Source organism: Festucalex cinctus, chromosome 12 (assembly GCF_051991245.1).
Source record: "Festucalex cinctus isolate MCC-2025b chromosome 12, RoL_Fcin_1.0, whole genome shotgun sequence".
Taxonomy (NCBI): Eukaryota; Metazoa; Chordata; class Actinopteri; order Syngnathiformes; family Syngnathidae; genus Festucalex; species Festucalex cinctus.
This window is the reverse complement of record NC_135422.1, coordinates 13408098-13418024: the sequence shown is the minus strand read 5'-3', so window position 1 is coordinate 13418024 and position 9927 is coordinate 13408098. Positions and strand designations below refer to the sequence as shown.

Below are 9927 nucleotides of genomic sequence, written 5' to 3'. Positions count from 1 at the left end.
TTGGTGCTTCAAATTAGGATTAGGATTTGAAACGAGTTTGTTGTTAAGACTCAAGTTAGCTTCAAACGAGATATGGTTTCAAATTCCAGTTTAGGCTTCGTCATTATTAATTAAATCCTTAAGCAATAGAATTAAGGTTTCCAACCAAGGTTATTCAATTCAGGGTTAGTCTTTTAAAACCTGGATTAGGGTTTGAAACAAGGTCAATGGTTTCAAATGAGAGTTTCATGTTGTTACTCGGGTAATAAAAGCAACAACAAATAAAACAAGTTGAAAAAAAGTTTTATTTGAATGTGAAGAAATTAAAACATGAAGCTGTTAGGCCAGCGTAATAATAAAAATAAAATAAGGCTAGATTAGATTTAGATTGAGTTTTACGACATGAAGACACACGCACACGATGCCGAGTGCCCGCACTGTACAGTACAGACGTTTTGAGTGCTTGGGTAGGCTTTGGCGTTACAAGGCCTCAAATTCGTCGATCCTCTGCTTGGTGTTGCCCATGCGGATCTGCCTGAGCGTCTTGTACTTGTCCCGGCCGGCGCGCACGTTATCGGCGTGCAGAAGGTCGCTGGCCGTCTTCTTGTTCTGGTCGCGCGACTCCTCCAGCTCCAAGCTCAGTGCCTGAGGAGGACCACATGTCAAACCGAGTCAAAAGGACGCGAGTGAGGAGGAGTTCACCCCTGGCCTTAAAGCTTCAGAGCACAATTTTAAAATCCTATCACAAGTTTGAAACCTTACTCCAGACTTTACACCTTAATTTAAAACCTTAACACTTGTTTTAAGTTCTAATTTGAAACCCTTACCCTAATGTTGAAAACCTAACTCAAAACAATAACTTTAGCATGAAATGCTAATTCAAAACCTTAACTCTAATCTTGAAACACGTAACTTGTTTTAAACCCTTTTTTGAAACACTAATCTGAGCTTGAAACCCTAATTGAGAACTCCAACACTACTTTGAATCCCTAATTTGAAACCATCAATCTTATCTTGAAAACCTATTTTAAAACCCTAATCCAAGTCGTAAACCCTAATTCCTGACATTATATAAAAGCCCTAATTCAAATCCTTAACCCTGACTTGGAACCCTTAATATTAGCCCTAAAACTGGCTTGAATCCCCAATTCAAAGCCACAACCACTGCAAAACTGCAACCCTATCTTAAAACCATATTTTGAAACCCTAAACCTGGCTTGACACTTTAATTTTAAACTATAACCCTGGCTTGAAACCCTAATATGAGACTGTAACCATAGCTTCAAACACTGATTCAAAACCCTGACTCTATTTCAAAACCCTATAACTGGCTCCAAACTCACATTTGAAACCCTAAAACTAGTCTAAAAGCCTTATTGAAAGTCTAACCTTGTCTTGAACTCCTAATTTATTACCCTTACCCAAGTTTGAAACCCTAATTCTTAAAGCTCTAATTCCTAAAGCCTAACCCAAAACCAGGAAAGAAATCCTATTTTGAAACCGTACCCCATCCCCAATCCCTACTCACCCTGAGCTTTGCCTGCAGGCGCTCGTTCTTCTCGGCCTCGGTGAGCCTGTCCTCCTCGCGACGGTGGTCGTTGAAGCCCTGCGAGTGCAGCTCGGCGCTGTAGGTGCTGTTCTCCTCACTGTGCTCGTGGTCGCTCTCGCTGTCCGAGGAGGACGAGGAGGCGGCGAAGGCCACGGGGGCCGAGCTGGTCATCACGGTTCGCAGCTCCTCCTGCGTCTTCACCAGGTTCTCCTCGACCTCTTTAGCCTTGCGGACAGGGGACTTGGTCACTCTCGAGTCCGACTTCACTTACAAAAGCCACGTCGCTCGGACGTTTGCTCGTCCGTCGCTCACCTTGCAGTGCCACGTCTCCGCCTCCTCCTCCTTCACCCTCTTGGCCTCCTCCAGCAGCAGGACCTTGGCGCTGTACTCGGCCAGCTCCATGGCCTTTGAGGGAACAGCCACAGGAACATCTCGCACCACTGGTTCAACGCGACACAAAGAAACGGGGATCTCACCAGCTGCTCCTGGCTCTTAATCTGGTCCTCGGCCTGCCTGGCCAGCTCCTCCTTGGCGATGATGGCCTCCATCCTCTCGGCCTCCAGTCGGGCCGCTTCCTGCTCCACCTTCCTCCGTTCCTCCTCCAGCCGCATGGCCCGGTCCAGCTGCTCCTGGAGATCTGTTAAGACAGCAGCGGGTTATGCGGTCTGTCATTCAAAGTGCGGCAAATTCTCCAGTCCGTCGTCCCACCCCTCTCGGCTCTCTTGGTGGTCTCCTCGTACTGCTGGAGCTTGGTCATGAGCTCGCGTTTCTCCCGCTCCATCTGCTCCTTCTCCAGCTCGATGGCCTCCCGCCGCTTCTTCTCGCTCTCCAGCCGGTCTCGCTCCATCTTTTTCTGGAGCCGCTCCTCCTTGGCCTGGGCCTTCATCTGCTGCACCTCGATGGTGTCCGTCTTGCGGCGGCGCATGTACAACTCGTGGTTGCCCATGCACAGCTGCAGGATGCGCTTGTTGACACGCAGCCGCGGCGCGTAGAAGATGAAGTCCTTGATGGGAGAATGGAAAAAGTTGACAACATTGCCCTTGTGTGCTGCCTGTGTCAATTAGTGCAGCTGTGTCTTTGATGTTTTTCAAAGTGAATGGCTTTTTGTTCTGATTATGTTGACCCTGTCTTCTTTTGGTGCCAGCCAATCAGCTCCTTGAATGTCCTAATGCCCTACACACCTTTCTCTCGTGTCTTTGATGCTTTTCCAGCAAAATCACTTTTGATCCTGACTGCCACACAAAATGTTGACCACTGTGGCCCTCAGCTTGCCCCCTGCCCACCTGTCTCTTCTATGGAATTAGCATAGGTGTGTCTTTGATGTTTTCCCCAAGGGTATCACCACTCATTACTTTATCTTGTCCCATGCTCATTGCCTTCACTACACATGGTCTTATCTGTGTCTTTGATGTTTGTTCTAGGGAGCAATTTTTGTACTTGACAGCCAATAACTACTTTGCCCACTGTTCTTCTTCCATGTTAACCAAAACGCTCCCCTCACATGCTACCTACCTGTGTCTTGTCCATGTGTCGATGTGTCTTTGATGACCCCCAGCTGAATTGGTTTTGCCTGCTAGCCAATCAATTCCCTGCCTCATGCACTCCTTTTGTCTCAACCAATCAGCTTTTAACCATCTCTATTATGCCCTGCATACTTGTTTCTTGCCCATGTGATTAGTGCAGCTGTATCTTTGATGGTTTTTCACAGCTGGATCACTAATGTTCCTGCCTGCCAGCCAATCGTTACCTTGCCTGCTGTGCTCCTTCATTTCAATTATGGAGCCAATTAGCTTATTACCTGCCCTTGTATCCTACCAACCTGTGTTGATTAGTGCAGCCGTGTCTTTGATGTTTTTCCTGGAGCGAAGTACTTACAGGGGATTTCTTGTCGATGGGCTTGATGATGAACTTTTTATCATTAAAGGAAATGTTCCTGATTTCACTCCAGGGAAATCCAATCTTTGGAGTCATCCTGAATAAATGAAATGGAAAAAGTTAGTAACCATAAAACTATATCGCACTAGTTATTTGTCTTCATTTGTAGAGGGATGAATATTTCAACAATAAAATGTAAATGCACGGAATTGTATGCACAAGGCTAACTTTGTATCTATTAGTAATAATATACCGGTATATGAACATGTAGAAGTTAGCCATGGCGTACCACAGGGATCCGTGTTCAGACCACTGTTCAGTTACTACATGAATGTTTTCTTTAGGCAGTAGTTTTAGAAAACAATATACAGATACAATCTTTGAAACAAAATACATCTCCTCCAGCAGCCCATCTAGTAACCTGTTGCAGGTGATCTAAACTGAATGTACAAGGCTACAGAGTGGACGCGGAGATAATCTGTGACAGATTTTATATACAAGGCAGCAGTTCTTAAAAAATAAGTAGCCTCATTCAAGTTCATAACGTGTTCTACTAATCAACACTGTGGAGAGGTCATGGGAAAAGAAAAAAAAGTCATGAAATTTATGTGCAGGTCTGGTCTGGTCAGGCCATCACAAATTTGCATGCTGTGTTGTAGAACCACACGTAAGAGTTCAACAACCTCACCAAACAAATGCGGTCAGCAGGACGAGGTTGACAACCGGTAGTACAATGATGGCGTGTGTGTCAGGATGTCAACACACACACACACAAACAAACCCACCTGTCCTCCTTCTCGTAGATGTTGAGGCCCAGGGTGTCCACACCCAACCACAGGTCGGTGCCCTTCTTGTTCTTGATCTCAAAGTAGTTGACGCCGTACATCTCCAGGTCCTGGGCGATCTTCAGATACTCGATTATGGCCTCGTCTCTGCGTGAGATGCAAAAATGTTCATGCACTTGTGGGGGGGAAAAAACAACAACACGCTTTGCAGTTAAAAGTATGATGTAAGAAATAATTTCCAGTAGTGATTTTAGGGAGAGTGTGTATGTGATTGTTTTGACACTATGAGTGTCAAATTGTTATGACTATACTCATGAATTATTTTGACTTAATGAGAGTGATTTTTTTTGACTACTCAAGACTGATTATTTAGACTACATGAAAGAGTGATTGTTTCAACTACGCAAGTGGCTGATTGTTATGCTCACACAAGAGAGTTAACTATTTAAACTACAAGAGTGAGTGTTTTCATGAGTGTTTTTTGACTACATGAGAAGGTGATTGTTTTTTTTTGGTCTATACCGGAGTGATTGTTTTGATAACACGAGTGAGTGATTGTTTTTGCTATATGAGAGTGGGATTTTTTGACTACACCAATGAGTGATTGTTTAGACTATATCGTAAAGTGATTGCTTCGATGACACAAGTGAGTGACTATTTTGCTACACAAGTGAATGATTGTTTTGACTACATGAGAGAGTGTCAATATTTTGAGTTTTGACTAACGGGAAGTGATTGTTTTGACCACACAAATGAGTGATTGTGATGAGTGATTTCGACATGATTGAGTGATTGTTTTGTTTACGGGGGAGAGCATGTTTTGACTACATAAGTGTAATTGTTTTCATTGCATGAGAGAGTGATTGTTTTGACTACATTAATGAGTATTTGTTGACTAATACTATCAGTTTGGGATTGTTTTGACAACATGAGTTTTTTTTTTTTTTTTGCTAAACAAGAATGATTATTTTTATGACTGAGGGAGTGTATGCTTGTTTTGACTACACCAAAGAGCGATTGTTATAACTACATCATGACAACGGGATTGTTTTGACCAGAAAGTGAATATTTATACTACAAGACTTTGCACACAGGCAGATGAACCAGCAGTCGTGAAAACTTGAACTTGGCGGAGGTCTTCAAGTGGACCTACTTGAGCATGCAACCGTGCTCTTCGTGCCAGACCTGGATCTTATCTTCCCATTCCTCCTTGGACAAGCTGTGTTGCTCCAGAACTCTAAGAGAGTTAGCAAGATAGCATTGTTGTGCTCATGTTTTTATAGTCTTGATCTCTTTAGGCGTCCTGCAATCACTAACCTGCGTGACATGACACGCTCCGAAGACATATAGCCCGGGTGGTGCACCGACTTCTTATACTCGCCATACTTGGTCTGGATGGCATATGAGGCCAGTAGCACGGCCGACTCGGGCGGGCAGTAGATGTCCTCGTTGAGGATGTCCTCCTTCACCTGCAGGTAGAACAGCCGTCGCGTCACGTCCTGGATCAGCTCCTCCGCCACGTCCTCCGGGTAGTACTTGACACGCAGCTTGAACTGCAGTGGCGTCTCCTTGCGCACATCCTGGGACATCACCTGAGGAGGGATCCAAACGTTTGTTATTGATGGATTTTGTGGCGTTTCTTCTGAATGACCACTCCCAAACGCCATATACATTCCATGGTAGGTGAGTTCTCAAGTTTGTTTTTTTGTTTGCTTATCAGAGATTCAGATAGAACGGGCCAGCAGGCAAATAGCGAAAATCTGTGTCAATTTCACGGTCATTATAAATGAGTTGGGATTCACAAAAAATAAACAAAATAACCTTCTTCTCGATGTTGAGCCAGGTCAGGAAACCTTTTCCATCAACAAATTGGAGCCCAAAGTACCAAATCTCACGCAGTCCAATTGTCCTGGCCACCTAAAACAACAAAAACATCGTAATAAATGTCCAAAACTTCTCATCTTATCAACGATGGCTTCGTTTTTGACAACTTAGTCACAGTAAACTAAACTATTCATTTTTTGGGGTAATCATGAAAAGGAAACTAGTGATTATTTCCACTACATGAAAGCGTGATTGTTTTGACTGCACAGGACAAAGAAAGAGTCAATGATGTGTTATATTCGCCTGACCGGTGCAGGCAGCATGGCTTCAGTCCCCACTCAGTCACTCAGTCAGCTCTGCGACTGACTGGCGACCAATTCAGGTTTTAGTCCACCTGAGGTCTCAGCTGGGACCCTGAACAGGATAACCGGTATCGAAAATGGATGGATGGATGGATGGATGGATGGATGGATGGAGAAAGAGTGATTGTTTTGACTGCATTATTGAATGATTGTTTTGACTACACAGGATAGGCATTATTTTGCGTTGACTCCACAAGAATAATTGTTATGACTACGAATGATTATTTTGACACGAATGACCGATTGTTTTGACTACCCAAGTAAATGATGGTTTTGACTACTTCGTAGAGGGATTATTTGTGTTGACACCACAAGAGTGATTGTTTTGACAACATAGCAGAGTTATATGACATACACCAGAGTGATTATCATAATGTTTTGACAACACAAGAGTGATTGTTTTGACTCAACGGGAGAGTTATTTTACATACATGAGAATGATTGTTTACTACCCAGGTGAGCGATTGTTTAGACTAAAGAGAGAGTGATTGTTTTGACTAAATGAGTGATTGTTTTGACTCCACTGTGGAGTTATTATTTTACATATGTGAGAGTGACTGTTTTGATTAAATGAGTGATTGTTTTGACTCCATGGGAGAGTTATTATTTTGTATACATGAGAGTGATTGTTTACTACCCAGGTGAGTGATTGTTTTGACTAAATTAGTATTGTTTTGACTCTACGGGAGAGTTATCTTACATAAATGAGAGGGATTGTTTACTATCCAGGTGTGTTTAGACTAAATGAGTTATTGTTTTGACTCCATGGGAGAGTTATTATTTTACATAAATCTGTGTGATTGTTTACTACCCAAGTGAGTGATTGTTTAGACTAAATAAGAGAGTGATTGTTTTGACTTAATGAATGATTTTTTTTTATTTTTTTTTACTCCACAGGAGTTATTTTACATGCATGAGCGATTGTTTACTACCCAGATGAGTGATTGTTTAGACTACACAAAAGAAGTATGGTTTTGACTACATGAGTGCATGATTGATTATCCCTGGATGTATTCCTGTCAGTGAGCCAGGAAGTAGAAGGACCAGCTATGGGAACTATGGAACTATGGAAATAAGTTTTGGGACACAAAATGGAAATGTAAGTGACCCCTCTGTAGTCATAACCGCTTCTGAAAAGACTTTCCATAAGACATTGTAGTGTATGTGCATATTTGGATGCTAACCCTAATCTCAATTGTTCTGAACAATAGAAACCAAGTTCAAATAATTTTTTGAGTCACTTTGCTGGATAAATATTTTACAGTGGGCCTCCGACCTGGTCAAAGAGCTGCTTCCCGGTAGTGTTGGGGTGGAAGGAAAACTCCAGCTCAGCATCCATGGTGGTGACGCGAACGTTGACCTGCGGAGGAAAGGTTGTTCAGTCATGTGACACAGTGACACTCTTTGCCCTCCTCTCTTTATAAATGCCTCGTGATGTCTATATTCAGACCAGACACCTTCTTCAAACTCCAAAAGACACACACAGGCCATTGTCCTCAACAGAAAAATTGATTAATCTGAATGAAAAACAAGAAGAACGGTGTAAATAATTGCCTTTTAATGTGGAAGTGGTTTGCTCATAAGCTATAATTGCTCACTATCTCATTAGACTTTGGACTGCGGTCACCAGGCGAAAATAGCACAGCGGTCGCTAACAACAACTCGCCGGCATTGGTGTTAGTCTCCTCGTTTTTTTTTCATCACTCATACGCTGGGCCACAAAGCAATGCCTTTTGCTTGCCAAAAAGGGTTGCAAAAAACAAATAACGAGGATGAGAAACAGCATGTGACCCCTCCACCAACCCCTTCTGCCCCGGATTCGCTTACGCAATCATTTTATGAACTCGCGCTAACGCACGCCCCAGGCTGTCATAAAGATAAACCCAGTGGAAGTTGGGCAACAAAAAGTGGAACTCTTTCCAACATTAGCTCCATGCGCATATATGTAACTTTAACTTCCTTTTAGTTAATCATTGAAAATGAAAGACAAAAAAAATCCATCTTTAAGTGACATTTTATCTAAGGCGGCGGCGAGAAAAACCTTACGACATGACTCATGACTTGACGTCATTGTGACCTCTTGGGCAAGACTTTCTCCTTGGAGGGTCACAATGAATATACATCTGACATCCTGTACATATCGGCTTCTTGTTACACCAATAACATCAGGCAAACTTTTTTGTAAAGCTAAACTGACAAGTGAGAAGACTATTTGACAGCTTGCAATGTGTGTGGCAACTGGTCAAGTTGTACCTTTGGTTAATGAGTAAAAAGCCAACAAGTAAAGAAACTTCGTGTCAGCTCGATCACACAGCAAATGTAGAAAAATGTTTAATCTCTGTTCTTACCGTTTTCGGCATCTCGCCGTTGGTGATGGTCGTCCGGTAGTTGAAGGAGGAAGTCAGGTGTTTCCCAGGAGGACTGAGGAAGCAGCGGAGCGTCAACCTGTTAAAGAAGACGGCTGGGCTGTGGCTGGCCGGTTGTAGGAGGGCAGGGCGTGTACCCTTTGAACCGCGGGGGCCGTGACGTAGCGCCTTTGACTTGGTTACTATCGCGCAAACAAGAAGGAGACGTCCGCCCAAAATGTAGCCCAGAGGGCGACCTTCGGTCAGAGCTGCAGTATGGAAACCCGATGTGCTGATTATATGAAGCTTCAGAGATGGATGCTTATCGGGGGACCAAGATAACGTTAACACGAAATGTTTCTATTCAGTAAATTTGCTGATTATGGATTTACGCCTATGATATAGTCGAGGGAAGCATAACCATATACGGCACAACAATCCCTGAACATTGAAGGAATGATTCGTCACGGGTAAAAAGTAGTCATATGCGCTTTGACCTCAGCTACTTGAGCCATCTTGTTTCAGATAACCATCAAAAATCAGCAATGTTCTTTTCCTATACAGAACAACATCCTGAAATCTAAGGAAGATCAGTTTATGTGAAAAAAAAAGAAAAGAAAAAAACATATAGATTCCCTTAATAATAATAATAATAACATGCTACTAACTTACTAACTAGATAATCAGTAATAATTGCAATTGCACATCCATCACAGTAGGTGCTCTCTCTCTCTCTTTTTTTTTTTTTTTTTTTTAAATTTCAGGCAATTGGTTGTACTTCAAATTTTTTTTTTGTGATAGACTAAAAACACGTGAATACAGTCATTATTTATTTCGTTCTTTCTTGCTTGTTTGTTTGTTTTGAGGACAGGCATTGAAAATTAGCATTAGCTACATATGCTGTGATGCTGTGCATTAATGTTTTTCATTTATCTATGTTGTGGCATCTGTCCTTATTCAAATAACACTGAAATGAAATGTTTTCTCCTTCCTAGGAGGGGGCGCAACAGAAAATAGAGAAGCATCGCTTAAACTACATGCGTTAGCTTTTCAACATTATACTAAGCCTTATTCCAAAACAGATTCAATTAATATTCATCAAAATGCTACACCATGATGACAATGTCAATTCTTTAGAGGATTTTTTTTTGGTGCAAATTTATTAAATGTATAGCTAAGAAGTATTACGCGGAATTTGAAGACAAATG

The 9927-nt window shown here is 42.4% G+C and overlaps 1 protein-coding gene across 3 annotated transcripts; it reads right to left on the bottom strand.

Annotated features, from left to right (window-relative positions):
- Nucleotides 1-266: 266 nt before the first annotated feature.
- Nucleotides 267-9797, bottom strand: ezra (ezrin a). 3 transcript variants are annotated; one of them, XM_077539904.1, is made up of 12 exons: nucleotides 8723-9797; nucleotides 7651-7734; nucleotides 6010-6105; nucleotides 5506-5780; nucleotides 5342-5425; nucleotides 4189-4335; nucleotides 3404-3500; nucleotides 2237-2531; nucleotides 2005-2165; nucleotides 1841-1933; nucleotides 1508-1753; nucleotides 267-624 (listed from the first exon to the last, which is right to left on the bottom strand). In XM_077539904.1, exons 1-12 carry the CDS (start codon nucleotides 8732-8734, stop codon nucleotides 460-462), a joined length of 1755 nt encoding a protein of 584 aa, XP_077396030.1. In that variant the 5' UTR covers nucleotides 8735-9797; the 3' UTR covers nucleotides 267-459. The 3 variants fall into 3 exon arrangements, with proteins under 3 accessions (XP_077396030.1, XP_077396031.1, XP_077396032.1); XM_077539905.1 differs by lacking the exons at nucleotides 3404-3500; nucleotides 4189-4335; nucleotides 5342-5425; ... (2 more) ...; nucleotides 7651-7734; nucleotides 8723-9797 and adding an exon at nucleotides 3041-3382; XM_077539906.1 differs by lacking the exons at nucleotides 3404-3500; nucleotides 4189-4335; nucleotides 5342-5425; ... (2 more) ...; nucleotides 7651-7734; nucleotides 8723-9797 and adding an exon at nucleotides 2710-3381.
- Nucleotides 9798-9927: the final 130 nt, after the last annotated feature.